At 37.3% G+C, this 26,937-nt stretch overlaps 16 protein-coding genes across 16 annotated transcripts; 8 read left to right on the forward strand and 8 right to left on the reverse strand. All coding sequences in view use genetic code 12, as the record gives it.

Moving 5' to 3' along the window:
- Positions 1–291: 291 nt before the first annotated feature.
- On the reverse strand, positions 292–990 carry DASC09_031030 (uncharacterized protein; the record flags this gene model as incomplete). Its single annotated transcript, XM_064996702.1, has 1 exon — positions 292–990. One exon carries the CDS (start codon positions 988–990, stop codon positions 292–294), a length of 699 nt encoding a protein of 232 aa, XP_064852774.1.
- Positions 991–1,300: 310 nt separating this feature from the next.
- Positions 1,301–2,743, forward strand: PRI1 (DNA primase subunit PRI1; the record flags this gene model as incomplete). The annotated part of the gene is made up of 1 exon (XM_064996703.1): positions 1,301–2,743. One exon carries the CDS (start codon positions 1,301–1,303, stop codon positions 2,741–2,743), a length of 1,443 nt encoding a protein of 480 aa, XP_064852775.1.
- Positions 2,744–3,035: 292 nt separating this feature from the next.
- Positions 3,036–4,538, forward strand: DASC09_031050 (uncharacterized protein; the record flags this gene model as incomplete). Its single annotated transcript, XM_064996704.1, has 1 exon — positions 3,036–4,538. One exon carries the CDS (start codon positions 3,036–3,038, stop codon positions 4,536–4,538), a length of 1,503 nt encoding a protein of 500 aa, XP_064852776.1.
- A 204-nt stretch (positions 4,539–4,742) lies between these two features.
- On the reverse strand, positions 4,743–6,545 carry DASC09_031060 (uncharacterized protein; the record flags this gene model as incomplete). Its single annotated transcript, XM_064996705.1, has 1 exon — positions 4,743–6,545. The coding sequence occupies one exon, from the start codon at positions 6,543–6,545 to the stop codon at positions 4,743–4,745; it is 1,803 nt and encodes a 600-aa protein (XP_064852777.1).
- Positions 6,546–7,115: 570 nt separating this feature from the next.
- On the reverse strand, positions 7,116–8,423 carry DASC09_031070 (uncharacterized protein; the record flags this gene model as incomplete). Its single annotated transcript, XM_064996706.1, has 1 exon — positions 7,116–8,423. The coding sequence occupies one exon, from the start codon at positions 8,421–8,423 to the stop codon at positions 7,116–7,118; it is 1,308 nt and encodes a 435-aa protein (XP_064852778.1).
- A 457-nt stretch (positions 8,424–8,880) lies between these two features.
- NUC1 (ribonuclease) lies at positions 8,881–9,891 on the reverse strand (the record flags this gene model as incomplete). The annotated part of the gene is made up of 1 exon (XM_064996707.1): positions 8,881–9,891. One exon carries the CDS (start codon positions 9,889–9,891, stop codon positions 8,881–8,883), a length of 1,011 nt encoding a protein of 336 aa, XP_064852779.1.
- A 647-nt stretch (positions 9,892–10,538) lies between these two features.
- Positions 10,539–11,036, forward strand: DASC09_031090 (uncharacterized protein; the record flags this gene model as incomplete). The annotated part of the gene is made up of 1 exon (XM_064996708.1): positions 10,539–11,036. The coding sequence occupies one exon, from the start codon at positions 10,539–10,541 to the stop codon at positions 11,034–11,036; it is 498 nt and encodes a 165-aa protein (XP_064852780.1).
- Positions 11,037–11,237: 201 nt separating this feature from the next.
- DASC09_031100 (uncharacterized protein) lies at positions 11,238–12,452 on the forward strand (the record flags this gene model as incomplete). Its single annotated transcript, XM_064996709.1, has 1 exon — positions 11,238–12,452. One exon carries the CDS (start codon positions 11,238–11,240, stop codon positions 12,450–12,452), a length of 1,215 nt encoding a protein of 404 aa, XP_064852781.1.
- A 648-nt stretch (positions 12,453–13,100) lies between these two features.
- On the forward strand, positions 13,101–14,087 carry DASC09_031110 (uncharacterized protein; the record flags this gene model as incomplete). The annotated part of the gene is made up of 1 exon (XM_064996710.1): positions 13,101–14,087. One exon carries the CDS (start codon positions 13,101–13,103, stop codon positions 14,085–14,087), a length of 987 nt encoding a protein of 328 aa, XP_064852782.1.
- A 628-nt stretch (positions 14,088–14,715) lies between these two features.
- On the reverse strand, positions 14,716–16,230 carry DASC09_031120 (LIM domain-containing protein; the record flags this gene model as incomplete). Its single annotated transcript, XM_064996711.1, has 1 exon — positions 14,716–16,230. The coding sequence occupies one exon, from the start codon at positions 16,228–16,230 to the stop codon at positions 14,716–14,718; it is 1,515 nt and encodes a 504-aa protein (XP_064852783.1).
- A 1,194-nt stretch (positions 16,231–17,424) lies between these two features.
- On the reverse strand, positions 17,425–17,634 carry DASC09_031130 (uncharacterized protein; the record flags this gene model as incomplete). The annotated part of the gene is made up of 1 exon (XM_064996712.1): positions 17,425–17,634. The coding sequence occupies one exon, from the start codon at positions 17,632–17,634 to the stop codon at positions 17,425–17,427; it is 210 nt and encodes a 69-aa protein (XP_064852784.1).
- Positions 17,635–19,632: 1,998 nt separating this feature from the next.
- Positions 19,633–20,682, forward strand: DASC09_031140 (RTA1 domain-containing protein; the record flags this gene model as incomplete). The annotated part of the gene is made up of 1 exon (XM_064996713.1): positions 19,633–20,682. One exon carries the CDS (start codon positions 19,633–19,635, stop codon positions 20,680–20,682), a length of 1,050 nt encoding a protein of 349 aa, XP_064852785.1.
- A 707-nt stretch (positions 20,683–21,389) lies between these two features.
- On the reverse strand, positions 21,390–22,448 carry DASC09_031150 (RTA1 domain-containing protein; the record flags this gene model as incomplete). Its single annotated transcript, XM_064996714.1, has 1 exon — positions 21,390–22,448. The coding sequence occupies one exon, from the start codon at positions 22,446–22,448 to the stop codon at positions 21,390–21,392; it is 1,059 nt and encodes a 352-aa protein (XP_064852786.1).
- Positions 22,449–23,310: 862 nt separating this feature from the next.
- Positions 23,311–24,399, reverse strand: DASC09_031160 (RTA1 domain-containing protein; the record flags this gene model as incomplete). Its single annotated transcript, XM_064996715.1, has 1 exon — positions 23,311–24,399. The coding sequence occupies one exon, from the start codon at positions 24,397–24,399 to the stop codon at positions 23,311–23,313; it is 1,089 nt and encodes a 362-aa protein (XP_064852787.1).
- Positions 24,400–24,713: 314 nt separating this feature from the next.
- On the forward strand, positions 24,714–25,190 carry DASC09_031170 (NudC domain-containing protein; the record flags this gene model as incomplete). Its single annotated transcript, XM_064996716.1, has 1 exon — positions 24,714–25,190. The coding sequence occupies one exon, from the start codon at positions 24,714–24,716 to the stop codon at positions 25,188–25,190; it is 477 nt and encodes a 158-aa protein (XP_064852788.1).
- An 820-nt stretch (positions 25,191–26,010) lies between these two features.
- RIB7 (2,5-diamino-6-(ribosylamino)-4(3H)-pyrimidinone 5'-phosphate reductase) lies at positions 26,011–26,769 on the forward strand (the record flags this gene model as incomplete). Its single annotated transcript, XM_064996717.1, has 1 exon — positions 26,011–26,769. The coding sequence occupies one exon, from the start codon at positions 26,011–26,013 to the stop codon at positions 26,767–26,769; it is 759 nt and encodes a 252-aa protein (XP_064852789.1).
- Positions 26,770–26,937: the final 168 nt, after the last annotated feature.

Below are 26,937 nucleotides of genomic sequence, written 5' to 3' on the forward strand. Positions count from 1 at the left end.
GGCTGGGTTTCCAGCCACGTGTAATTTCTTAGAGGATCTATAACTTGTGGTTACTCTGCCTGAACAATTTGGACTTTTTCCTCTTTGCTAAATAGTCTTACCCTTAACTCAACAAAGATAGTATCTCTTACTATTTAATTGAATTCACACTATCAAACCAAAATTACATTCCAAAAAAAAAAAAAAAAAAAAAATTGTATAATATCCCAAAAGAAACCCGCCATCTATACATTAACAAAAAATAAGAAATGAAAAAGGTAATAAACTATAACAATGATCACTGCGTTACATCTATCGACTGTAATTCTTAACAAAACATGATCGTATGCTTTTCAAAAATAAAACAAGATTCCTATTTTTGTTCAAACTATTCAATACTTCCGCAAGCTCTGATTCAGGAAGTTGATAGCTCATAGAATTGATTTTGTAGTTCCCATGAGGATCTGACAAATCCAAAACCACCTCAAACTCTAGATCTAAATCGTTTTGCAATAAATTGAAAAATTGGAACTTGATTAAGTCATTGTCAATACTGTCAATTTTTAAACCAAGAAAGGACTCGTAAAGTTTGACAACACTCAAATCCTTTTGCAAGTTTCTATTCAAGTTTCTTTTTGAGCTGTTGAGATCTGAATTCTTAATATCTATTTGGCTATCCAAGATTTCTATTTTCTCATTTATCGAGTTTTTATTTTCGATGAGGACCGTCTCATTCTTTTTCAACTCTTCAATCTTCAGCTTGGCGTCGCTCAATGTGTTGAGTTCATTATTCAATAACTCTCTAACTCGTACATCTTCATCGGCAAGTTTTTTTAGTTTCTGGTGAATCTCTTTCTGCTTGGCTACCAATACCTCATATTGAGAGATATATTCAGTCTTGGAATCCGATAGCAGGGTCTTATATTGTTGCATGGTGGTTTTGAACCTCAGATGGAACTCTCCCAACCGCAGATCTATCTGGTCAAGCGGAAGCAAATCTGGCGATGTCATGGTTAATGCAAACTGATACTGGGCTATTTTGCTTTAATGATTCTCTTTAATAATAATAATAATAATAACAATAATGATGATAATAATAATGATAATAGTAATAATAACAACAAAAGAAAAGTAAACAAATCGAAATTTTCTCGAAAAAAAAAAATGTTTGTATGTAGTCATGTGATCAAAATGAAAAGACGCGAAACTCCGGCAATTTTTCGCGTCTTTTTTCTTTCTTCTTCTTCTCCATTTGGATTTATCTTCTCCGGTATATTTATCCTATTCTCTTACACCTACAATATTACCTGACTATATATAAATGATGAGCTCGGTGTCATCCTCAACAAATTCGCTCCAGGATTCACAAGATAATCGAAAAGATGTCGACAATATCACAGAACACGCAGTAGCTGCCCCAGTCAAAAAAGGTCCAAAAGTGTCTGAATCAGACATGCTTTTCTATTACAAGCATCTTTTACCTTTCAAATACATTTTCCACTGGATATCTCACTCGAATACAGAAATTACAAATAGTTTTACCAACAGAGAATTCGCATACGAATACAGATCCGGGGCTTACCAACGGTACAACTCGTACACATCCTTGACTGATTTCAAAAATTCTGTGATCAAGGCCAATCCTACCAGATTTGAAATTGGTGCTGTTTATACTGTCAATCCTAAGGAGAGAAAAACTTTACCAAAAAGTGCCATGAAGCCTTTGGAGAAGGATTTTGTATTTGATATTGATTTGACAGATTACGATGGAATAAGAACTTGCTGCTCCGGTACGGATATTTGCGAAAAGTGCTGGAAATTCATCACGGTAGGCAGTCAGGTCATCGAAAAGGCTTTGGTGGAAGACTTTGGCTTCAAGAATTTCATTTGGGTTTTCAGTGGTAGAAGAGGTGCCCATTGCTGGATCAGTGACAACAAGGCCAGGAATTTGAACGAATCAAAGAGAAGGGCAATTGTAGAGTATATGGATGTATTAGGGAGTCCAAATGGCTCAGGTGGTGGCAGACAGAATGGAAACAGGAATGGCCTCAATATCAAACGTCCACTACACCCGCATGTTAAGCGATCGCTTGAAATTTTGAAAAAGAAATTCAAAAATATCATTCTTGACGAACAAAACCCCTGGGAAGATGATAAAGTGGCATTTGAGGGGTTGTTGCCAATGATTTCTGACAAGAACTTGAGAGCTTTACTCAAGGATCATTGGACCAATTCACCTGGAAGATCAAGCTTTGAAAAATGGAAGGATATCAAAACAATTTACGAAAACAATAGTAGCAAGATTATCAAGAATTTTGGTATCCAGAATTTCCAGAATATGAGAGAAGATATCATTATTGAAACTTTATACCCAAGATTAGATATCGAAGTGTCGAGACAACTAATCCATTTATTGAAATCGCCTTTCTGTATTCACCCAGGAACAGGCAATGTCTGTGTCCCATTTGATTCGAAAATCATGTTTGAAGATTACGAAAACGAATTAGTGGCGGAAGAATCCGGAAACTACGAAGACTATAAGAAAAAAGGATTTGATCCAATGAATGCCCCAAACTTATCATTATTACAAACAGAGTTCGAGAACGCGACAATAAATGGGGATTTCGATGCTAATGATGATGATTGGAATAGGACATCTTTGAAGCCCTATGTGAAGCTATTTACAGATTTTGTTTCCAAACTAGTTGAAGATGAAGAGAAAGTAGCCCAAAGACAAGCCAAGAAAAGAAAGCTTACCGGTTAGAAATGTTTAATGAGAGGAATTAGTTATTTGCGCAACGGAAATTAAAATGAGATTGGTATAGATAGTTCTCTAGAATGTATGTAGCCGTAAGTGAGAGTATCCGGTACGGTACGGCTCAAGTAAGGGGATCCCACCGCAGCGGGGAGGGATGTGCCCACGAAACCCAAAAACGTTTGTGGTACAGCACTACCAAAATAATGACTGATCTCGCTGATGATCTCTGACAACAGGATATGTGAAGCTCAGTACACAAAAATTAATATGAAAATACTGCTTCTTAGCCCTACCAAAGATGTCATATGATAGCTGCGATATTTTACTATATCCTAATCTTTCATACCAAAAGTTCAAGACCTTACCTCATGCTTTACGAGAAAAGTTCAACTCAGAATACTCCCTATTTTCCTCAGGGGGCCACTTTTCTTCTAATAACCGCTTTAACGGGAATTCCAGTATCGACGAGACTGATGATTTGATTGACGGCTTGTGTTCCTTGATGGTTTCTCAAAATGGGACTGCAACGGTACACCCATCAGCGATAACACCTTCAATTTATGTGTCAGTGGATAGTGTTTTGATGATCAAGCAACTTCTTGAATCTTTCACCAACTATTCATTCACAAAGCAAGAAGTTTTCACAGATTATTTTCGACTGTTGCTGGAAAATCATGAGATGGCGTCGGTCTTGGTTTCGGTGGATGGGGACTTTGGCAAAGCAAAAGATCTCAACTCTTTGTTTTTCAAATTCAAGGAAAGTTATCAATCTACGTTGATTTCTCATGTTTTAGTTCAATGCTTGTTGCTTTTTAAGAATAGCTTGAACGAAGAGCTTATAAATCACCAAAAATTTGAACTCAATTTACCGACTTTTAAGCTTGAAAAGTTCAGTTTATGGAATACAAGAAACGAACTTACCAACAACGAGGTCAATAATATTTTACCAAACAGCATTATTGATGTCATTCTCACCCCTTTCCAAATTAATGATATTAATGTGTTAAATAACGCCTACATTTATAATTGCTTGGTGCATTATGTGTGCCACCAAGAAGATATATCTACACATCTTAATTTGATTTGGTACGATAAACTTTCCAAGCTCAAGCTAAACGATTTGATTTATTTCCGGGTATTTAAGAAACTCGACCCCAATTTCGTATTCATTAGTCAAACCGTTGAGACTGATATTGCCAACAAGAGTCGTTTCATTAAGCAAACAAGTCTGAACTACTTCAGTGAGATGGCTAATAGATTGGACTTGAGTTTAATATTTAACACCGAGGCAGAGAAGCAAACTTTTGAAAACTACATCACTATGCATTTGAACTATCATCGTGTATCGAATTTGCAAGATCTTTTGCAACTATTTTGCTTCTTTTATGACTTGCCGATCGCCAGCTTTGTTGAAAGAGGATTTTCCAAAGAGTTATTTGAAATTATAATAAAATTTTTCGATTTGAGGGCTATAGAACCGGATACTAAGGCAAAATATGAAGATAAGATTTGTGTGGAATATTTGAAATATCTAAGATTTAAGACGTTCTTGCTACATAATGATGTCATAGGCCCTAGTTTTTGCCAGTCAATTCTTGACTTGGAGCGACTATTGAATCTAGACTATGATTTTGAAATGGCGTTGTCCAACTTTTCAAAATTCTTTCGGCAGGATCTAAGCTTTAATCCCGGCTTTTTTGATGTCGATTGTTTGGAAAATTTAATGGAGTTGGGACTTGATACGAGAACAATTAAGCTAATTGATTTTTTTGGTTATTATGAATATATTGTTTTCAGATAATCTTTTTTAATATATTGTTTCAACTAACGGTGTTTCAATTTCAATATTTGTGTAACAGAAGAGAGAAGAAAAAAAAAAAAATGAATATTAGGCAAAAACTGAAAATGAAATTAAAATTAAAGTTAGATCTATACGAAAAAGAAGTAATGAAATTTTGAAACGAACTATGAGAAGACAGAATGCAAGAAAAATAGAAAAAGAAAATCAATTCAAAATACTTTGGATGAGTGAAGAACTGATATATGGGTCATTCAAAATTGAATCAGGAACGTTCCTGGCTTTCACTGTGATGTATCTTGGTTGTTGTTGTTGTTGTTGCGCAATAGTGGTGTAAACATACTGCTGTTGCTGTTGTTGTTGGCCTGGTTGAAGAGTTACAGTATACCTTGCCGCCTGAGGTTGAGGTTGATAATAACTCACATACTGTGTTTCATAAAGTGTTGGGTAGTAATAACTGGTTACCATTGGAGCTGCAGTTGGTGCTATGTTCGGTTGGGCAGTTACAATGATTACATCAGGCTTAGTGGCAGTACTCGAAGATGAAGAAGCTTGCACTGTCACGGTGCTGACTGCTCCAGAAGTGGTTGGAGTAAGACCACTGATGGTAATAGTAGTCGGAACTTCACTGTAAGAAACAAAAGTAGAACCACTTTCAGTGACCGTGTGGCCAGAAAGAATGTTGAAGGCAGCTAATCCAACTCCTCCATACTGAAGGAATTTTCCCATGGCATCACCGCCAATAGGATATCCCACGCCATTAAAGGTTACTGTTTTGATGGCTCCTTTTTGAATATTGTTGATTTCTTGGATGGCACTCATGGCACTCTGCTCCTCTGGAGATACTGGAATTGACACACCATTCAAGTTCAAGTTATTATTATTATTATTATTATTATTGTTGTTGTTGTTGTTGTTGTTGTTGTTGTTGTTGTTGTTGTTGTTGTTGTTGTTGTTGTTGTTGTTGTTGTTGTTGTTGTTGTTGTTGTTGTTGTTGTTGTTGTTGTTGTTGTTGTTGTTGTTGCTGTTACTACTTTCAGTTTCAGGAGCTGTACTTTCAGAAGACTGTTGGGCCAATGCAGTATTTTGGGTAGTTGGAGAACTTACCAAATCATTAGTACTCCTCAATGATATTTGGACATCTGTGGATGGGAAAACAGTGGGCTTAGTATCCACTTTTGGAACTGTAACTGTTGGTTCTGCAGCAATTGTTGTTACCTCCGGAGTGTTATAATGCACTGCGGTGTTTTCCATAGCAGCCGGCGTATTTGCCGTGACTAGCACTGTTTCGACTTTTAGTGTATTGACCACTGTTGGATCGTTGATTACTTTTGGAGTTTCAAAAACTTTTGGAGTTTCAACAACTTTTGGAGTTTCAACAACTTTTGGAGTTTCAACAACTTTTGGTGTATTGACAATGGTTGGGGCAGGTTTTTCTACTTCAGGGATGACAGTTTTGACTGATCTGAAAGTCTTAGGTAATTCCGCTAGTTCATTGCTGAGTTTTTTTTCTTGGGTGGACGCCACGGAAGTCTTTGCAATATCGTTTGATTTGAAAGATTTTAAGAACCCGGAAACGTACTTGGTTATATCCTTCAAGTAGTCGCTGGAAGTTGCTTCTGATTTCCCCACGGTTTCGAGAGTATCAAGAGATGCTGCCATGTTAACGGTTTTCCTATTACTTAGGCTTCCCAAGGAGCTCGAACCAATATATTCAGATCCAGCAGATAAGGCAGTTTCTATCTTGGGCTTCAAGATCTCATCGAAAAAGGTTCTATTGGTAAGATTGGCAACTTCGTCGAAAACAATTTCGGTGTACATTTCCATATTCAAAGTGGAAGGATTAGATTGGAAGATATCCAAATATACCATTGATTTATTTCTGTGGGTCAGGTTTACCAGGTCGGAACTGTTTGATAGTCTTGTTGAATTGGTGAACAGTTGAGTTGATGATGATGTTACTAGAGTCAAGAGCAGCATCACTGCCATCAACTCATTGTAGGTAACCATATTTTTTTTTTTTTTTTATTTAGTTTTTTTAACTGCGTATTTTTTTTTGTGTTTGATAAGATAATTTCTCTGGATATATATTTCTCTCCCCCTCCAAAAAAAAAAAAAAAAAAAAAATATATATAATAAATAAATAAGGAAATAAAACATGGATTTCTGTAATTATTTATATAAGTTGCCGCCGAAGGCTAAATAACGATGCATGTTGAAATATTCTGGGCGGGTGCCGTGCATTGCAAAGAATCCATGGAAGGCACCGCCAAAATATGGCTTGATGGACAATGAATAGAATGGCAAAGGTTATGGTGGCTAAAGAAAAACAGTTAGATAATGAAAGTAGGCTCGTTTACTATCTTTATAATCATTATTATTAATATACTGTCGCTGTGTTTATTATTATTATCTTTGATTACATATTTTTAGACTAACTTTTTTTATGAAGAAAGAAAAAACATAATAAATTGTAAAAAAATTGTATTAAATGATTACCTGAGAAATGAAAGATGGCGGAAAAAAAAACAAAACCATAGAAAATAAAACAAAACAAAAGAAAAGAAAAAAAAAAAAAGTCTATTTAGAGCCAACTGAGAAAACGTAAGAACCGTTTGAAACTGATGGGGCCTCAGTGATGGTTTGGATGACATACAGAGTAGATGTCACTACCACAGGAGTTACTGCGGTGATTCGTGGGATTTCAATGGTAGTGGTTGCTGCACTCAATGCACCATTGACAATATCTGAAGTGACAGTGTGCCATTGAACACTGGTGACATAAACATTAGGGTCATTCAACAATGAAGACGCTTGAGTTCCAGTGAACGTGTAAGTAGAAGTGACGGTTTGGTAGCTAGTTGTGAGGACATCACTCACAATTCCCACCACCGCTTGAACAACACCCACTGCCCCAAGCACAATATTACCTCGTTCTATTGCCAAGTTCAACTTGGCATCTCTTTCGTTTTCTGCATTAGAAGCAGAAGCAGAAGCAGCAGCATCACTAGGCTGTGGGGCAGCTAAGGGGAGGGAAACTGAAGTTGTATCACCTAAGGAAATCGCAGCAGGACTCTCTGATCCTCCTTCTGCTTGTAAACTTGAAGCCTCAGACCCAAGGACAGCACCTCCTGCCATGATCCCCATGTTAGCACCTTTTGAAGTGAGGGGTTCAGCACTAGGGCTAGGTTTTTCATTTTCTTTTGCGGATGGTAGAGCTGGGGCTTTTGGGGCGTCGACATTGATGATTGAGGATGGCAGTTTTTGATCTGCTTGCAAATGGGTTTGAGCAATCGGCTGCTCTACGGTAACAACTGTTACCTTTGATTGATGAACAGGCACAAGTGTAACTTGTTGAGATCGGCCGGTGGCGGCTGGTTCTTGAACAGCTGGTTGCTTAACAATTGTTTGATGCGAATCCTGTTGTTGAACCTTAGGATGTGAGTCTACCTTCACAGGATTCAGTAACTTCGGATCTTTAGTTAACTCTTGTTGCGTGGTGTCTGGCAGTGATGGTTTTAGCTTTGATAATAGACCGCTAAAGAGGTTTGAAACCAGCTTGCCCCAGGAAGAAGTATCACCATCTGAAATAGTTTTTGATGCTGCTGATTTATCCAATGTTGATGCTGCTGATTTATCCAATGTTGATGATGCTTTTTCTAAGCTACTTTCACTAAGATCAATGGTCTCTGGTGATATAGATTTTCGGTTGAATATTGATAGTGGTGTGGAATTGGTTGAATAAATAATGGTATTGTTTCTGTTGTTGAGGGAGTGTCCAGACATGTTATTATAGTAGACTTCCTTAGTCAAATTAACTGGGAGCGAAGCCCCATGAGCCGACTGGACATATAAAAGAACCACTATTAGAGCCTGGAAGACTATCATATGGTATAACTGATGATTGAAATGATGATGTTGGAAGTGATGATGATAACAATGGGGAAATAGTGAAAGAAGAAAAAGTATTGTCTCCAAAATTTCAAAGATATTTTTTTTTTCCTTTGAGGGGGACATTCCGCACATTTTGTCGGGGATATTTGATTAATATATTATGGATATTTCTTGTTAATATATGTGTGTGCATGCTAGAGCGGTGCATGCGCGGCAAAGGCTTTATGGGAAGCGGCATCATCCAAAGTATCACACCCTGGCATATATTGTGGTTACTGTTGTTATTATTGTTGGCGTGTTTATTATCTTGTGGTTAATAATAGTCATTATATGTTGTTGTTGCTATTAATATTGCTTATTTCATATTGTCTATTTAATTTATTTACTATTGTTTAATATTAATATTATCCACTATTTATCATTATTTATTCATTATACTCTATGTCAATATTTAGTTTCTTGGGGCTGGCAAAGCTAATTGACCCTTTCCATCACCAATGGCCTTCATTTTATTAGAAAAATCTCTGACAATAATCAGACAGCTCACCTCATGACACATGTTCTTGACCTTGACTGATGAATCCAACTTGTTGAAGAAAGTGAGACCAGACGATCTTTCCAACGCTTCTACTGGAACTTGGAAATCAGTCAATGGAGTGTCGTTGGAAATCTTGTCATTTGGCAACACAAAGGCACTGACGGCAACAGACTTTGGGTCGGAATCTTTCTCACCAACAACAAGCTTGAAGAAATGGGTTGGCACTGCGACGTTAGGAGGGTTACCAATCACCTCGTACACCACTCTGAACTTACCATCAGGGAATTTCTTTGGCAAGTATAGCGGACCAGTAATGATTCTCACGGAGTCGTACTTCTTAGTGAGTCTTCTGCAGAAATCCTCTAAGTGGGCCCAGTAGTCTCTGTTGAAACCGTCGCCGACCTGTGGGGCAATATTGGTCAAATCAAAGGTCTCATTCATCGCCAATTGGTTGAACTTGGCGTCGGCGGCTGGCGCCTGGTGACCTCTATCATACCCACTTTTGAAATAGTCTTTCAACAACGCTCTGAACTTTTGAGGGATCTTCTCATCTTCCTTAAACACTGAGTACTTTCTGTCGACGTCACGGTTGGAGGTGATGGAATCTTTGTTGATGTGTTCCAACACCCAGTATGGGTTTTTATTACGGCGGTCATAACAGCTGACAAACTCTTGTTTTGATTCCAAGTCGTTCACTGGGCCTGGGAAGCCATACTTAAAGAAACCACTAGGGTTGATTCCCAATTCTTCTGGAGATCTGATGGCATTACCAGATTTGGAATTACGAGACGCTGGAGGAGAGACCGGAGCCGGAGGAAGAGGAGGAGGAGGATTGGTATTATCATGGTTCCCACTGGAGAAAAGACCCATAAAAGAGTAACAGGTAGCAAATCCGGCAACAGAGCCGGCAACTTTCCTGTTCATTGTGATTGAATTTCAATGAGTTATTGTGTAGATGATGATGATGATGATGATGATCTGACTATAAGAAAAATTTTTTTTTTTTTTTACTGTGCGCTTTGAATCATTAATCTTTTCATGTGGGTGATTGATTTCATAATGAGTAATGGCATGTGTAAACAGCAGTGATCCTCGGAAATTGGAGGGAATAAACCGCGTTGAGGAGATATCCACGTTTTTCTCTTGACCACTAGGGTCTGGGTGGATGGGTGGATGTTGAGCGGGTCCAATTTGCCCTGGAATGTTGATCAAGAATGCAGGCTTGGAGATGAAAATTGAGATGATGAAGTGGTTGGTGATAGTTATGATAACGAAAACCACCAGAGTATGTTGCTTCTGGTAGTAATTAGATAAACAATACTGTAATAATTCTCATGAATTGTTTTATACTGTTCTCCAGAAGTATATATTGTAGTTGTGGGTGTGGTTGATTCCATCGATTGGGTGTTGGATGCCCTAACGACGCAGATAGAAGAATAGCCGTGTTTTGGTTTTAGTCAAAGAATATATTCCGTGCTAAATCCACAATTGTCGGATTTTCCCTCCTTCTTTTTCTATTTCCTTCTCTCTCTTTCATCTTCTACCTGGGACAATTAATTGATACGGTGACCATGCTAATACAGACCAAACATATGCTACTCTTGGTGTTCACGACGCTGTTCTACACTACGGTGTTTGCCATGACATTAAAGCATATAATCGACCAACCAACCACCCTTAGACCACGGTTCCTATTTGCAAATGAAGCCATGGCAAACCAACAACAACAGCAGCAACAGCAGCAGCAACAGCAACAGCAACAAAAACAAGCCGCAGCGACGTCGACCTCGGACTCAATCAATGAAAATTTAAAAAACAGTGGGATCATCCTTGGTTTCATCACCATTGGGCAAACAGCCATGGGGTATTTGGCAAACTTCATGCCTCTGATTGTCAAACACCACAAAATTACCAAAGAGTCCTCGACAACTGTGGTGACCACCGTGACTCCTAGCACCATGAGTGTCATCAGAACCTCGGACATTGTGGTGTATCAAACAGCTGCCCCGACAGTCACTCAGTTTGTGATTTCTAGTGCTTCTTCTCATTCTTCTTCTTCTATTTTGTAAAGAAAAAAAAATATTATTGTTATGGTGTTGTCTAATAAATATATATATATATATCTATTTAATGTTAGTAGCCCATGTAAAGCCCGTATATATATATATATATTTTCCACCCAGAAAAAACCGACAGAAAACAGTCAGCTCAGCACACACGACAAAATGGTAGGTTTTCCCCACCCAAGCATTAAAATAGAAACTTAAAGAATGCCTAAGCTAAACATTGGTAAAAAAGTCTCTAATATTGGCTCCGGCCAAAGTTCAAAAGTAGAACTATATTATAATGCTACCAGTCGCAAGTTCTATACCGTCAAAGTCATGAATCGCGAGATTAACCAGACTTTCAATGACTATAAAGATAAATGCTTAAAAGAATACCAAATCAGTCAACATCTACATTCGAGGTCTAAATCGTCTCCTACTTCTGCTGAATTTCTTGCCGAGATCCTCGATTGCAAAATCGGGATTCTTTCTAGGAAAGCGTCATTGATCATGGAATACTACCCCATCACTCTTTCAGATTACCTAAAGACCTCCCCGTCAACCATGGCGAAGCTGGTATTATTTAAACAATTGGCATTTGGGGTGAATCATCTACATAGCTCTGGAGTGTCGCATCGTGATCTCAAAATCGATAATGTGTGCTTGGATGTCCATGGGACAATCAAAATTATTGATTTCGGCACCTGTGTTGTCAACGATAGTGAGCAGCCGTCAACGGGGATTTACGGTACTGACCCTTTCATTAGCCCCGAGGCCAATGGATCATTAACATACTATGGGACTAAGAATGACCTCTGGTCGTTGGGAATAATATTGTATATCTTGTTGAACAATGAGTCCCGAAACACAATTGTCACACATTCATCATCATCATTATCGGCGAACGATCAGATTACCAGGGAATTAAACATCAAGGGTAGTAATGTTTATAATCAGGCGATTATTTATCCATGGGACTCAACGTCACCAAGGGATTTGAAGTTTCTTGCATATCAGCTCCACGAGCTACAAGTGGAGCATGAACAGAAGAGACATGAAACAACCACCTCCCCACTTCTCGAGGAAATAGACTCGATTTTGAATGATAATCAGCCACTACCCCAAGAAATCAGAGACTACAGATCGATAACCGAGGATGATTGCACTTATAAACTTTTGAATTTGAAAAATCGTGAAAAACTCACACCTTGTCCAATAGAAATTGGCATTTATCGCCTTTGGCGTAACTTAACTGAAAGAAGAAGTTGGAAAACATTATCAAGACTTTTAAAAATTGATCTGGCACTACGGGGAACCATCGTTGATGTGGTAAATGATGATTGGATTTTAGAGATTGACGATGCTCTTGATATCAAACATGGAAAGAAGTATGATAAAATGGTCCTTCAAAAACTAACCAAGTATTCAACTAGAAAATAGAAATTCCAATCTAAGATTTCCCTTAATACAATGATTAGAAGAATTTTAACTAGAATCATAAGCATCGTAAAGAGCCATATATATAGAAATATCGCACCGATTCTTCGATAAGGTAAGTTTGACCACAAAGCCTATAATAGTAAGAAATATCAGAGCTAATTCATCAAGGTAGCCTCGACAACATCGTTAATACAGGCCCCCCGAAGCAATAGTTGAATGAACCATGTAACAAGTAAATCGACAAAAATGCCACTTGGTAGATAGATGTCCTGCCCTGGGAAATGTATTTCCCTAAAACCCGATGTTTTTGGACAAAACCACATTAAAACCGCATTATTATTCATTAGGGTTTATCGTCTTTTAGAAACGGTCATATCGAGATAAAATTTGAACAAGTGCTGTGTGGAGCATGGCCCCGAGGTGTTGGTTGGGTTAACACCGAAAAAAATGTACCTCAAATTCCGGTAAGACCGAGCGCTGGTTCCCCATAAATCATCGCCAATCTGTCTATCGTAAAAAAAAAAAAAAATAGTATTGAATGGTTAAGTGAAGAAACAAAAACATACACACACAAACACACAAAAACAAAAACAAAAACAAAAACAAAAACAAAAACAAAAACAAAAACAAAGAAATAAAAAAAAAAAAATGGTCAACGTTATTTATGAAACCCTCAGAGACGTCTATCCTCCAAAACCAACTTACTTGCCTGAGCAATATCCAGATTTAACTGGTAAAACCGTTGCCATCACTGGTAATTCTGCTGGTATTGGTTTTCAAACTACCAAATTATTGTTGAAGCAAAATGCCACCGTGATTGGGTTCAACAGAAACCCTGTGAAAACTGCTAACGCTTTTGAAACCTTGATTAAGGAAGTATCACAAGAGACTCAAAAAACAGAAAAGGAAGTCGAGGAAAGATTGCATTCTGTACAGATTGACTTGGGTGATTTGACCACAATTAAGTCAGTGGAGAAGCAATTGGCAGATCTAAAAGTCACCAAACTTGAATATGTCATATTTAATGCTGGGGTGATGCAACCTGCCGATGGTTCAAAATCTGCCCAAGGTTACGAATTGCAAATCGGTACCAATGTCTTGGGCCATCACTTGCTTCTGAAATTACTTCATCCATATGTCATCAAGGCAGCCACCCCAACTTTCCAACCTCGAGTTGTGTGGTTGGCCTCGTCTGCTCATCTTATTTCTCCAAAAGACGGGGGTATTAATTTTGATTCTTTCAAGGATGCTAGTCATTGCACCAGTGTTGAAGTATACGGGCAATCGAAGACCGGAAACATTTATCAAGCTTATATCTATGGGCAGAAATATAAAGACCAAGGGATTATCAGTTTATCTGTGCATCCAGGGTATTTGAGTAGTGATTTGCAAAGAACATACACGGCAATTGGCAAGTTCTTCATACAAAGTATATTACATGATGCAGTTTATGGCGCGTACACCGAATTATTTGCCCTGTTAAGTCCAGAAATCACCACAGAGAAAAACGGTAGTTACATTGGCCCTTGGGGTAATTTCAGAACTTTAAGGGATGATGTTGAAAAAGGTCTCACCGATGGTACTGCTCAAAAATTGTGGGACTGGGCCGACTCTCAAGTCGAAGAATATTGTTGATTTTTGTTTTCTTGTTTTGTTTTGTTTTTTGTTAGGCTTATCACGAATTTCTTTTCTTTTCTTTAGTTTATTATTTCTCCCATTTTCTTTTTCTTTTTCTTTTTCTTTTTCTTTTTCTTTTTCTTTTTCTTTTTCTTTTTCTTTTTCTTTTTCTTTTTCTATTTTAATAATTTTTAATACTATTAGTACCCTTTTTAATATTTCAATACTGTTAAAATACTGCTATTTTTAATTTAATACTGCTCGCTTCCAAATATACTGCAAGTGCGAACAAACAAACCTGCTCTCTTTTAAAAGCAATCAAGGAATTACAAAAATATAATGGCAATCAATGAATTACGGTTACTAAAATATAAATTTTGTCGTTTACAAAATTAAAAAATTTGTGCAAAAAAAAAAGATATCCAATAACAAAATAAAAAAAAAACTAATGAGTGTATAAATTTAAAGAGGAAAATAGTATTATTAAAAACAAATGGAAAACCCTATCTATGAAATGCAAAACTTTCAAAACCTGGAAACAACAACAAAAACAAAACAGAAGGAAAAAAACAGAAGAAAAAAAACAAAAAAAGAACAGAAACTCAATGGATTAATATAAAATAAACATGACTTCAAAGACGAATGGCTAACCAAGAATTGATTGCTTATAACATTGAGCGTCATAATATTTCACCTTGGCATCACCTATTCTTTGAACCATCTTGATATTACTTTCCTGACTGATATCTTTCCCGCATGAATCACACATCATATTGATAAAATATTGATCATAATGTTGTTTGCAATAGAAATGGTCACCATTTCTGAAAAAGCTCTGATCTTCAGAGTTCACATCATATCCAACATTGCAAACCCCACAAGTGATGTGTTTCGAGTGAATAGTTTTATTTCCTGGAAGCTTCACACAAAGATCATCGGTAATTGGAGCTTCACAACAGTCGCAAATCAATCCCAATTTTTTGTACATATCGTATTCACAGAGGATTACCGTCTTGGTTTGACATTGGATCTCAGGAATATCTTGGATTTCTTTTGCTTGAAACTTTCCTTGGTGGTGGTGGTGGTGATGATGATGTTCAGAACTGTCAACTGAAGTACGAGAACTGGTGGCAGATAATGGGATTTCGAACGTCGAAGTAACAGGAGAATCTATTGTAGAAAAGCCACTACAAGACGAAGAGCTTTTTATTGATCCAGCAAGGTCGACTCTCAAAGGAGCGGTGATACTAACACTGTCACATTCACTATCATCATCCACCAACCCTTCGATATCGAATTGGGTAGGAACCGTAATTTCTTGCTCGTAATATTTAGAACCGCATTTCCCACCACAAACATAACAAGTGACACATTCCTCATGATATTTTTTGGAAGCGGTCTGGACCACGCTACCTGAAAGTTTATGATGACACATTGTACATTTGTCTTGTTTACCAGCCTGGTCCCCTTCAATCAATTGGGTACGACGAATGGTATCCAAAGTATGTTGACGTTTCAAATCTCCGAAAAAATCAATAATCGAATTGTTGTTTGGAAGTTCGGTGATGGAACGGTGTTGGGTCAGCATGAATTCCGATCTAAGCCGACGATGGGTCCTGTATTCTTCAGAATCTTTAGAAGTTACGGTCCTGGAACTAAGAAAAGAGCCATCATAACCGTAAGTCTTGCGCTTGTGTTTGCGGGAAGACATCTTGTCTGTAGAATCTTTATCAGGTATTTTACATTGGCTCATGAAACTTGATCGTAGATCATCTTCTTTATCATCATTCATAGATTGGTTTTTTCCCACAGGGTTCTGTTGTAATCTCCGTGTGCTGGCACTGATGCTACTTATATTATCATCATCGAAGTACGGGTTTCCTGGAATCAATTCTGTGTAGGAGTTGAACACATCATCAGAAATTGGCATTTGGTTCAATGATAAATGTCTTGATTTGGAATAGTTAATTGAGGCAATTGACGAGGCATAACATGAGACATCATCAGCAGGAAGGTTCGTCCCCTGATGTGAATGATGGCCAGATGAGAGTTGATTGGCAGGGTGATCTGATGGTTTCTCCGGGGATTTGCCATAATTCACCAGGTTTCTGTTATAGAATTTATCAATTCCTCCGTAATTCGATCCCCACCAGGCTTGCATATTATTTTATTTTTCTTTTCTTTTCTTTTCTTTTCTTTTCTTTTCTTTTTTCTTCAAATAATAATACTTCTGACTTTTCAAATCAAAAACAATTTTTTTTTTTTTTTTTTTAAAAACAAAAATCAATGGGTATCACAAAATTGCACGATTGATTAGAGAGGAGTGGGTCTAGTCTTGAGAGAAATTGGTGAAGTGTGGAGTTGACAGTGGAGCGAAGAAGAAAAAAAAAAAAGAAGTGTAGGAAGACATCTTTGAAAAATTTGATTGTCTGAATAATGACGGCTGGTAGATATATAATATATATCGACTGATCTGGCTGGTCCGTGAAGAACGAGGATTTAGACGTGGTTGGTTGGGCGATGGATGCATGATGCATCATCGATTTTCCTTCTTTTTTTTCATTTTGTCGCACCGCCAGCTCCAGTATACAATACAATAAATAATACAACAGTTGGGATGGATGGATTAATAAGGTATGGCGATCATATTGGGTTGGGTTGGAAGGATTGTACTATCCAACAGAAATAATAATAATAATTGAATAAATGGATAGATTTTTGATACGGGATTATATTCTTCACAGGATTTGACTCTGGTGTTTCCTTTCCCATGAGGTGAAAAAAAAAAAAAAAAAAAAAAAACGGCCTTCTCGTCTAAACATGTCTTAGCAGTCGGGGAATCTCACCCATTGAATGGGAACATCATAAATCATCTGAGAGATAAGGGAAAAGTAAAAAATATAAACGATTCCAGACAATAAAGCATTGGTATTTACTACCTTTTTTTTTTTTTCTCTCTCTCTTCAAATATGCTTCAGATTGCCAGCGACATACACTGGGTTTATCATAAACCAGCAAAATATCCTGAAGTGTTTCCATTGTACACTCACTGGAAGAGATCTTGTCAATTGAAATAAAAACCCTGTGAACAGACTTGTTACAACAGAGTCATGTATGCCTGCCATCTTCGTAGGACAAAACAGAAAAAAAAAAAAAAGAAATTCATTGATGATCTCTATACTGACATGTTCCTGGGCTAGCACGTTGTCAGTAGAAGGAAGGTACCTGCCCTCTATATTTCTGTGAAATATCGATAAACAAGGGATGATCAAAACCGCATAAAGATTCAGGATTTTTTGTCAATGGCTTAACATATATCACACAAACTACAACTATATCACTATATCACTATGAATTAAAACTCATTCCCCCTGGAGAGCCTCAACTTAGAGTCTAAAGATCCCGGCTTAGATACTAATCCTTCCAATTTAGACTCTAAACACTCCAAAGTAGATTCTAACCTAGTTTCCAAGGCTTCAAAATTTGATATTAATTCTGATTTGAACAAACTGAGTTCTTGGTGCGTGATTTGAAAAAGTGGGAATGGTTTGTGAATCTTTTTCATTGGGGACCATCAGTGTGGCACCAGTGTTGTTACTGATAATAATAAGAGCCATCATACACATTAAGGAAAAGAAAATTAGGCTATTAACAATTACAGTAATAATAGTTTGAAAAGCGGTACTAATAGCACCAATATTTACTGCAATAATGCTGATGCTAATGATTACAATAGCGTTATCTATCAACTGATGAATTGTAATCCATATGGTAGGTAGTACTATAACGCATTAGAAAAAACGTTGGGTAATAATTCATTCATTTAACATTATGTATGTAGCCGAGTCCCAGCGATTTCTCTCCCCATTAGTTGACATTATCAAACACCACGACGATATCTGGGTAGGGTCCAGAAAGACATTTTGTGCTATTATTATTTATTTACCTGGGAGGCGATCATGATGAGAAACATATATTGAATGGTGTGATGCACCCCCAATAGTATATCTTATTACCTCATCAAGGTATAAACCACCCAGTATAGGCAAGCTAACGCTGAGGACGGTCGGTCCTCGGGAGCCTCAGAGTGTTGTTGGTTGGGGTGAAGGAAGGGTGGTGGCGGCCACTTCACTGCCTGCGTCGTCACACTTGGGCCTGTGTGTGCTGTCATCAGTGTATATTTATAGAATAGCAAATGATGAGTGTATTCTTTCTTATTTTATTTATGTATTTATTTATCCCATTTATTAATTTAAATTATTAGTATTTAGGGGATAGATACGCTTGTAATCAAACGCGTAAGTAATACGTGGATGGATGCAAATAAGCTCTTTTGAAAAAACCCCACCAAGTAATAATAATAATAATAATAACACTAATAATAATAATGTTACCGTGTCAAACTTCACTATCGACATCAACATTGGAAGCTGCAATCATGAAACACACACACACACACACACACACACACACACAAGTAATTTAATTACCTGGGCTCGCGGAGATTTTGTGTTAGAAGCTAAGCTGTCTCGCCTCAACTCTTAATAAGCTGAATCTTGCTTGGAAAATTAATTGTATACATACCATCCGTCTTGAAGCGTTTGTTTGCACCTTTAAATTAGAAGAAAAAGATAAAAATAAATATGAAATGATGTACCAGATGTGGATGTTAGTTAGCTATTGCGCCCCCAGTCTTTTGTTTGTTGTTGGGTTTCTAATTGGGTTATCTTTCTCGTAAAAAAATCAAAACTTTTGATTGTACGTATGGTACCTCTACGCCTTGCCTACCTTCCAATTCAGGAGTCGTACTGTACAAACAGATCAAACCCCGTACCGTACGGGGCTATACGTGCAAACTGCGGTGCAGACATAGCCCGAAATTCGTAAATAGTAAGACCATCTTCCTCTTTTAGCTTGAAAAAGCTGCCAAAATTTTTCCACCGATATTTATAGCTGTTTCTACTTCCGTATCTGCTACAATACTGCATATTCTAGCATTTTTTATTATCCCCAGCACGGTGGGTGTCCTTCCTCAACATGCATGCGTCGCTCAAACTATTACGAGCACACAACATTAACAGACAATTGATCAACTTGGCAACATTCACTGATTGTTATTGTCCTGTCATGAAGCATTCAAGTATGAATAAAGAAATAGTTCCTTTCAAATCAGCTGCTGCTTTCATCCATATCTTTTTCTGTTTACATTGTACACTTTGGGCGATGGTATTACTGCTTTCGTAGCGTATTTGGATACCTACATTTCTATTTTTATATCGAAAGATAATCTCTAACTGACAGAATATAAAAAAACAAAAACATTTCTATAAATAAACTTTCGGTGATTAATGTCTGGAAATGCACTTCCCGGTGATGGTTACAAAATATATATCCACAAATCTTATATATATATATATATATATATATATCACCGCTTTCTGATTCTTTAGTTGATATCAGCAGATTTGCAATAATAATAATAATAATAATAATAATAATAATAATAATCATCATAACACATCTGTATAATTCAACATAACCCCACAGAAAAGAAGAACCAACAATGAGTGCTTCTTCTACAACTTCGGCTATATCTTCAACTATTACTACAGCTATTGCTTCGGCGACTGCCACGCAAAGCGCCTCTGGCTTTGTTCCTTCAAAATCTGGGAACTTGGCTTTTACTGTGCTATTTGGTATCATACTTATTTCTCATATTGTGCTTGGAATATATTTCAAACAACGGTGGTTTGGACTGACCATTTCTATTGGAATTTTGCTCGAAATGGTCGGTTACGGCTCAAGGGTCGCTTTGGCAAATAATCCAACTAGCCAAGATATGTTCCTATCGCAAATCACTTGCCTTACGGTTGCTCCTTGCTTTATAATGGCTGCCTATTACTACTTGTTGGGGAAACTTGTCATAATTTATGGGCCACGGTTTTCGATGCTCCCTCCAATTTATTATTCATACCTTTTTGTCACTTGTGATATTATCGCTCTAGTAATCCAATCTTTTGGTGGGGTCGTCAGTTCTTCTGCAGCTACCACCGATACTCAGCAACAACAACTCGGAACCCATATCATGGTTGGTGGTTTGGTTTTCCAAGTGGTTAGTATGACTGCTTATTTGGTGTTTTGGCTCTTTTTTTTCTACAGCGTGTATTTTAGATCATCAAAAGAGACTTCCAGATCGTTCAACGTTGGCATCACCAATTTTTTCCACACCAATTACAAAGATGAGCTTTTTAACCCTGACTATTCCCGGATGAGATCTAGGCAATATTTCAAATATTTCCCGCTAACCGTCACCATTGGGATCTTTGCGGTGTATGTCAGATGTATCTATAGAGTGATCGAGTTATCAGAAGGGTGGAGTGGGTATTTGATTACCCATGAGGCCTTTGTTTTTGTGTTTGATGGTGCCATGGTTTTAATTGCAACATATATTTTGCTTCCGCCATTCTACCCAGGTTATGTGTTTGGTAAAAACACCGTTATTGTTGTTCCAAAATCTTTAAAAATCAAAAAGCAAGATACAACTCAAGATATTAATCTTCAGAATTATAGTTATTATAATTCCCAAAGTAAAGATATGCTTGTGAAGAACTAAAAACTCTCAAAATTGTTCTGAAAAAAAAAAAAAAAAAAAACAACAACATCATTGCCCCATTCATTCCCTACCAAGTAAGCTTTTCTTGGGAATCCAAAGTCTTATTTTTTGAAGAAAGTCTTTTGGTGTCAGAATTCAATGTTGGTTGAAAAATATGCTTCAGAAATTGCACAGAATCCACAGCATGGTCGCATTTATTTTCAACATTGGAGTTGTGCCGGTCACTTATAGGCCCAAATAGTTGCTTGTCTTCTGATTGAATAAAGCTTTTCTATGTATATTATATATATATATATATATATATATATGTGTGTGTGTTATTAAATCTTCATTTCCTTGATCAAAAATAGCCGTAAATTAATTTCAAGCATTGTTATTAATTTCTTGGTCGGTTTTCAGTACAAATATTTGGTGTTTCCTAATATATATATATATGTCATGTATCATTCGAAAATTATAAAAATTGAAAAGAAAAATATTGGATTGATCGACATTACTGAAACCCTTTGCAAAATTCCATCATATGTCAAATTCCAAATAAGGAGCATTTTGCACATTAAAAACAAAGAAGAAAATAATAATAATAATAATTATCAAACACACAGCAAAGAAAGCAAAAAAATAAAAAAAAAAAAAAGATAGAACACATAAGTTGATAAACTGTTTACTTGGTTGTTGTTGTTGTTATTTTTGCAACAGCAGCTCATCTAGAAGCTTTCACCATTATCACTTCTGATTAGTGAAACTTTGTCCTCGACTGGCCTCAGCATATTTATTCCTTCTCTCGGTACGCTGAACTTTAAAGACTTTGGAACCACAATTTTGGTGTTTCTTCCAAATATAAATCCTGGATAGAATGGTGGCAACAAAATATACGATGCCAACAAGATCATAAACCCATCAAGAACAAAAACATAGATTTCATGGGTGATCAAGAATCCACCCCAACCTTCTGCCAATTCAATAACTCTGTAGATACATCTGGTATATATGGCAATGGTTCCAAAAGACACTGCAAATGGAAACCATTTAAACAATTTATGTTTTCTCACATGTGCGAATTGTGGGTTGAAAATCTCGTCCTTATAATCAGTATTGGAGAAATTCCAAATTGTCAATTGGTGATTCGAATGGTTCCCTTGTTCAGAAGATTTAAAATAAACATTATAGAAGAAATAACCCCAAAAGAATATAAACACCGTCATACTGGCTACCTGGAATGCTAAACCCCCTACCATGATGTTGGTTCCTAGTTGAGTATCCTTATGGTTTACCAAAGCTTCAGCGGCAGAGGCGGCACCAGCAGCTTGCAACACAAGGGAAATGATATCACTTATAATAAATATATAAGAATAATAGATTGGGGGAATCATAGAGAATTGTGGTCCATAAATCATTACCAATTTCCCAAGTAGGTAATAATAAGACGCCATGATGAAACATGGAGCAATCGTTAAGCAGGTGATTTGTGTCAAATATTCACCATCTTTAGTAGGATTATCGTGAGCTAAGGTTCTGGCAGCATACCCAATGACTTCAAAACCTAAGCCAAAGAAGAAAGTAACCCCTGTCCATCGTTGTTTGTACCACATTGCAAGACCAACATGAGCCGCCATCGCAATGGCAAACAAAACTGCAAAGGCGAAATTACCGCTTTCGGAAGGAATATAAGAGTACAAAGAGTCTAAATCCTTAACAGCCGTTGTAGCTACCGCAGTGGCAGTTGCCAGTTGAATACCAGCTGTTAATGTGGTACTACTACTCATTGTGTTGTGGAGGAAGGGGAGTAGTGGGGAATTGAATAGTAATTTGTTTTGCAGCAGTTCAATAATTCATATATGAATAATTGGGAGGGGCAAGGGAAAAAGGCATTATATATAATATATAGTAAATTAAGTACATTTTTACAACCCTCTTATTATTTAAACTTATGCAGCCAGTAACGTCTTTGTTATGTCATCTATAAGTGTATGGCTAGCTAGTGCTTGACCACTCAACATGAGAGATACCACCGCAGTATTACTAATAGCAAGGAGGCTCTGTGGATTTATATACGTACCTATGCAACAATTATGTGGGCCAATTATATCCCTAGATTACTACGATAGACAACTAAAATAGGTTTGTTTAGTATCAACATTAGGATTGGCGGACACCTATTGATCCATGTAGGGGTTTTCTTTTTACCGTGGGCGGCGATTACACCGGTATTACGACGGTATTACAACGGTATTAAGGCGGTTATTATGCCGGGGATAACAAGCTTTGGAGCGACACCACCGACGGTGCATGCATTAGACACCTGCAGGACAGCACAGGGAGGCGGTGGGTGATATTATTGCATAACGATAATTATGGGTTTTTATAAAAATCAACTTGTTGTTATTGCCGAAGATAATTGATGTCCTCAAACATTGTAAATACGGCTGACCAAAATTGAACTACGCACATCATGGTTGCAAAAAAAGATTTCCAATATCAGCATGAAAGAAAACAACAACAACATATATACAACAATCAATTACTAAACATGAACATCAAGAAAACGGATAATAGAAGAAAAAAAACAACGTACATTGAAACAGGTAAATAAATAAATAAATAAAAAAATAAATACAATTATTTTGGCTACACATCTTCTGGAACTTCGCTATCACTACCTTCGGTAAGTGCCAGTTTAGTGTTATTATTGATTTGTTGTTGATCATCATTCAACCCCCGTCTTTGCAGACTCAACTTTAAGGACTTTGGAACAACAACCTTAGTGTTTCTTCCAAAGATAAACCCTGGATAAAATGGTGGGATCAAGACGTAAGCCGCTAACAAAATCATCATACCATCAAGGACAAACACGTAATTCTCATGCGTGATCAAGAAACCGTTCCAGCCTTGGGCCAACTCAATGACTCTATAAATACATCTGGTATAGATAGCAATTGTACCGAGAAGCACGATAAACGGGAACCATTTGAATAATTTGCTTTTTCTGATTTCCACGTATTGAGGACTAAAAAGCTCATCTTTGTAATCAGTATCGAAGAAGTTCTTGATCGTCAATTTGTGATGCGAGTAGTCCCCTTCTTTAGAAGATACAAAATAAACGTTATTGAAGAAATAGAACCAAAAGAATAGGAATACTGTCATGGTGGCCACTTGAAAAGCTAAACCGGCAACCATAATATGAGTTCCTGAATCTGTTGGCTGGTTATTTTCCATGGAGATCGCCGCCAGGCCACCCCCGGCAGCCTGTAACACAAGGGAAACGATATCACAAGTGATGAACAAATAAGAATAATAAATTGGTGGGAAGAATGAGAATCTTTGCCCGTAAATAATTACGAATTTCGCAAGTAGGTAATAATAAGCGGCCATAACGAAACATGGGGCAATTGTTAAACAAATGATTTGTGCCAAAAATTCATCCTGTCCATTCGGAACATCATGGGCTTTTGTTCTGGCAGCGTACCCGATAATTTCTAGTCCCAACCCAAAGAAGAATGCCACCCCAATCCATCTTTGTTTGTACCATATTCCGAGTCCAATGTGTGCCATTACCGCGATCCCAAATAAAATGGCAAACGCCATATTACCACCTTTAGAAGGAATCATCCCATAATAAGTGTCCAATGACTCAACAGAGGAGGAGTTATTGGCAGCAGCGGCGACAACAGAAGCTGTTGCCAGTTGAAGGGCAGTAGTCAATGTGGAACTGCTCATTGTTTTTTCAATTATTTGGTTATTGATTTCAAATTATCAATATTTTTCAGCCACACAGGAAGGTATTAGAAAAACAGGAAAGAAAACCAAAAAAAAGTAAAAGAAATGATGTTTGGTACAAAAAATTTTCGTAGGACGTGCGACGGAGTTATCGGATACGCTGTTGTGCGCATAGATGGGGTTTGGAGCCAGGGCATTGTGGGTTGAAAGCGCGGGGACCCTGTCGAAAATCAAAATCAGTAAAGAAACGACGCGACCTCCTTCCTTCCTCATCTCTCGAATTGTCACCGCCGTTGATAAATTAGGCAAATATAATGGACCCTTCTAAACCAGCGGAACATTCTCTACAAGCCATTGCCAAAGAGAGACTGGAGCAAAAGACCTTACCTTACACATGGAAACAAACGCTTGAAGACATTAGCGTCACGATCGCGTTTGCCAACTTTACAAAACCTAAAGAATTATCGATTAAGATCACTAATAGCAGATTATGCGTGGAAAACCTCACCACAAAAACACTAATAGTTGATGATGATTTGTTCACTAAGATAGACGAGTTTGAATCTACTTGGTCGGTGGTCGACCAACGGGAATTGGAAATCACCCTCGTGAAAATCAAGGAAGAATGGTGGCCTCATGTGGTCAAACTGGCCCCCAAAATAGACGTGAGAAGAATCGGTCCCCAGAACTCCAGTCTCAATGATTTAGATGGCGAAACCAGAGCCATGGTGGAAAAAATGATGATGGAACAACGTGAACAGAAAATTGCCGATGCTACAGGCAATAGATGATTATTATTATTTTTTTTCCCAAAAATACAATCAAATCAAAGAGCACCGATAATTGGATATATATGTATGTTACCATTGAATTTGATCTGAGGATTCAGATTCCTTGCTTTATGTGCAAGAAACACTGAACTATTCTAACTATTAATATGAAGATAGAGGCCGACAATAGTACAGAAACTGGCGGGATAATTTATGTTAATCGGAAGGTAGAATGAACAGTAAGCTATTAGTGTTATTTTTTTTTTGCAAGAAAAGAGGCATTGAAAATTAATCAAGCAGAACGAACAATTGAAGCCCATCTGTAAATTGCGTAACACATGCAGAAAGCCCTTGGATGATTGACCGCATCCCATTTTGAAAAGCATCTCAATATCTTTGAAGTTTTTCTGTTGAAAATTTTTCCGAGTAATTAGTTCATTTGAAATATTACTATTGATATAACTTCTACACGTAAAATACTCCAATTTATCTTGATGATGACGGGACTGTGGTCGACCTCTTTTATTTGTGCAGATTTATCCTCAAAATATGACCTCAGGCGTTACAAAAATGAGGCCAAAAAAATAAGAGTTCACTGGTATAAAAATATCAGATATTCTTATCAATTAAATTTCGGGTAATTTTTGTTATCCATTGCGTTCGCCAAATATATTCAACTTCAGTTTCAAGCGATTCTTCGATTGCATGATTTTCCCCAAAAAAAAAAAAAAAAAAAAAATTACCAGAAAAATAATAGGTGATGGATGCGATGAGATAGGTAAGGTGATCACCGAACCGTCAACAATCCATCAGATAAGACGAAAATAAGAGAACAAAACTAATGTCATCTCTTGTGCCATTAGACCCATCACTACCACCTTTTTTGCAACCTTACCTTCCGCGTGATGTGTCTGACTCTCTGTTCCCATTTATTCTCCTTACTTGGGCTCAATCGCTTGATTCGAGGATTTCGCTAGAACCAGGTGTTCAAACTATCATATCGCTGAAACAGACAAAAACCATGACGCATTATATCCGGACGCAATTCTCAGGGATTCTTATTGGCATAGGGACTTTTCTAGCTGATGATCCGGGGTTGAATTGTCGATACGGTAATGCTAATAGCATTAGACCGATTATTGTCGATCCTCATTTCCGGAGCCGTGAGAAATTAAAGACTCTGCGACTTGTAAGACAAGTCAATGAAAAAACCGGGTTAGTACCAATCATCCTAATTGACGAGAATTTGAAGGACTCAGTCTGCTCTTTGGGAGATTTTTTAAAAGGCACCGTTCAGTTGGAGTTCTTGCCTACTGATAATAGCGGAAGGTTTAATTGGACTAGGCTATTCCAACGGGTGAGATCCATCGGTATTGGTTCAGTAATGGTTGAAGGTGGAGGACTGATAATAAACAATTTGCTATTGCTGAAACGTGAAAATGGTGAGCCGATAATTGACGCTATTGTGGTGACGATCGGTCCCAGATTCTTGGGAGCAAAGGGAACTGAGGTGAGCCCATTACATTCTGTTGAATTGAAAGATAGGAAATGGTGGGCAGGGGATTGCGGAGATGCAGTATTTGCTGGAAGAGTTGCATAACATGGAAATGAATAAAAAAAATAAGATCACTTTTTTTTTTGTCAGATTGTTCTATCCAGGTACTGGATGCCAATTACAAAGCAATTCAAATAGAATTTATATATTTGGAGTATTTTTATTATTTTCAAAACCCATAGCTCACCATGAGATTTGAATATTAATTTGGTT

This window comes from Saccharomycopsis crataegensis (genome assembly GCF_037102585.1).
Source record: "Saccharomycopsis crataegensis DNA, jcf7180000000084, whole genome shotgun sequence".
NCBI classification, from domain to species: domain Eukaryota; kingdom Fungi; phylum Ascomycota; class Saccharomycetes; order Ascoideales; family Saccharomycopsidaceae; genus Saccharomycopsis; species Saccharomycopsis crataegensis.